Source organism: Otolemur garnettii, unplaced genomic scaffold, assembly GCF_000181295.1.
Source record: "Otolemur garnettii isolate 467f Iridium unplaced genomic scaffold, OtoGar3 scaffold00022, whole genome shotgun sequence".
NCBI lineage: Eukaryota > Metazoa > Chordata > Mammalia > Primates > Galagidae > Otolemur > Otolemur garnettii.
In genome coordinates, this window is record NW_003852417.1 from 18,583,127 (window position 1) to 18,584,522 (window position 1,396).

Consider the following 1,396-nt stretch of genomic DNA (forward strand, 5'->3'; position numbering starts at 1 on the left):
CATCACAGCTCACAGCAACCTCCAACTCCTGGGCTCAAGCGATTCTCTTGCCTCAGCCTCCCAAGTAGCTGGGACTACAGGCGCCTGCCACAACGCCTGGCTATTTTTTGTTGCAATTTGGCTGGGGCCAGATCAGAACCCACCACCCTCGGTATATCCATTGAGCCACAGGTGCCACCCAAGATTTTCTTCCTATTACTAGACCTCAGTCCTTTATTAATTTTCCTGAGTAGAGAGTTTTATTTCTATCAGTGTATCTAATTTTCCATTTTTCACCCTTCCTCCTTTGGAAGGAGCTTCTCTGCTCTTATCATTTCACCTTGTATTGTCTACAAACCCTCTCTGAATTTATATTTCTGTCATGAATCTTCCTTAGCAGTCCATACTTTTACTCTGATTCACCAGCACATTGGATCTGCTCAGATGTCTTTAGCTTTCTTAGGAAAAACTGTATCTTCTAAGCTGTGAGCTAGTAAAAAGAACAATGCTACTACTAAAACAAGCTTCAGGCTCAGTGCCTGTAGCTCAGCAGCTAGGGTGCCAGCCACATACACTGGAACTGAGAGGTTTGAACCCAGCCTGGGCCTGCCAAACAACAATGACAAATACGACCAAAAAATAGCTGGTGTTGTGCAGGCTCCTGTAGTCTCAGCTACTTGGGAGTCTGAGGGAAGAGAATCACTTGAGTCCAAGTGTTGGAGGTTGCTGTGAGCTGTCATGCCACAGCACTCTACCCAGGGTAACATAGTGAGACTCTGTCTCAAGAAAAAAAAGAATACCCAGTCTTCAGCTTACAAAATGGGACTTGAGCTATTGGGCTCATGAAAACACTTGGTGAACCAAACTACTGTAGACAAGCTAAGTAGTATTAGCTGTACATTTAGAAGAGGTAAGATGCTGCATTTATATTTATTATGAACACTTTCATCCTGCCAATTTATAATTGTACTTGCTTATTGATTCAAAATCACTTTTTTGAGGAGGCCTATGTACTGATAAGTGTTTTCACTGTAGATAGCTTATCTTCTGTACTGGACCCTTCTGATTTGATCCTGACTCGAGGAACCTTGGATGAAGCAGATGAGGAAGCAGACAGTGATACTGATGACATTGATCACAGAGGTGAGAGGTGGCAGAGGTGGCTGATGAAAACAGAACAGCTGCTGGTTCTCATGTTCTTTGCTTTGGATTTTTTTACTGTTGAATATACAGCCAGTAATTTGCAAGAGGGAGGATGGTAGAGGATATGGCGCCAGAAAAGTGTTTCCTATGTTGAGAGAGTTCCAGGCTTTTCTACTGAATGGCTAATATTAAGCTGATTATAGGCTCGGCACCTGTGGCTCAAGTGGCTAAGGCACCAGCCACATACACCTAAGGTGGCGGGTTCGAATCCAGC

The 1,396-nt window shown here is 43.8% G+C and overlaps 1 protein-coding gene across 1 annotated transcript in view; it reads left to right on the top strand.

The window, feature by feature from the left end:
• Nucleotides 1-1,241, top strand: part of GPN1 (GPN-loop GTPase 1) — a 20,197-nt gene extending 18,956 nt beyond the window's left edge. The window contains exon 13 of the mRNA XM_003787559.2: nt 1,015-1,241. Within this exon, the coding sequence (XP_003787607.1) occupies nt 1,015-1,241 (227 nt within the window). The remainder of the gene's footprint in view (nt 1-1,014) is intronic.
• The last annotated feature ends 155 nt before the right edge of the window (nt 1,242-1,396 follow it).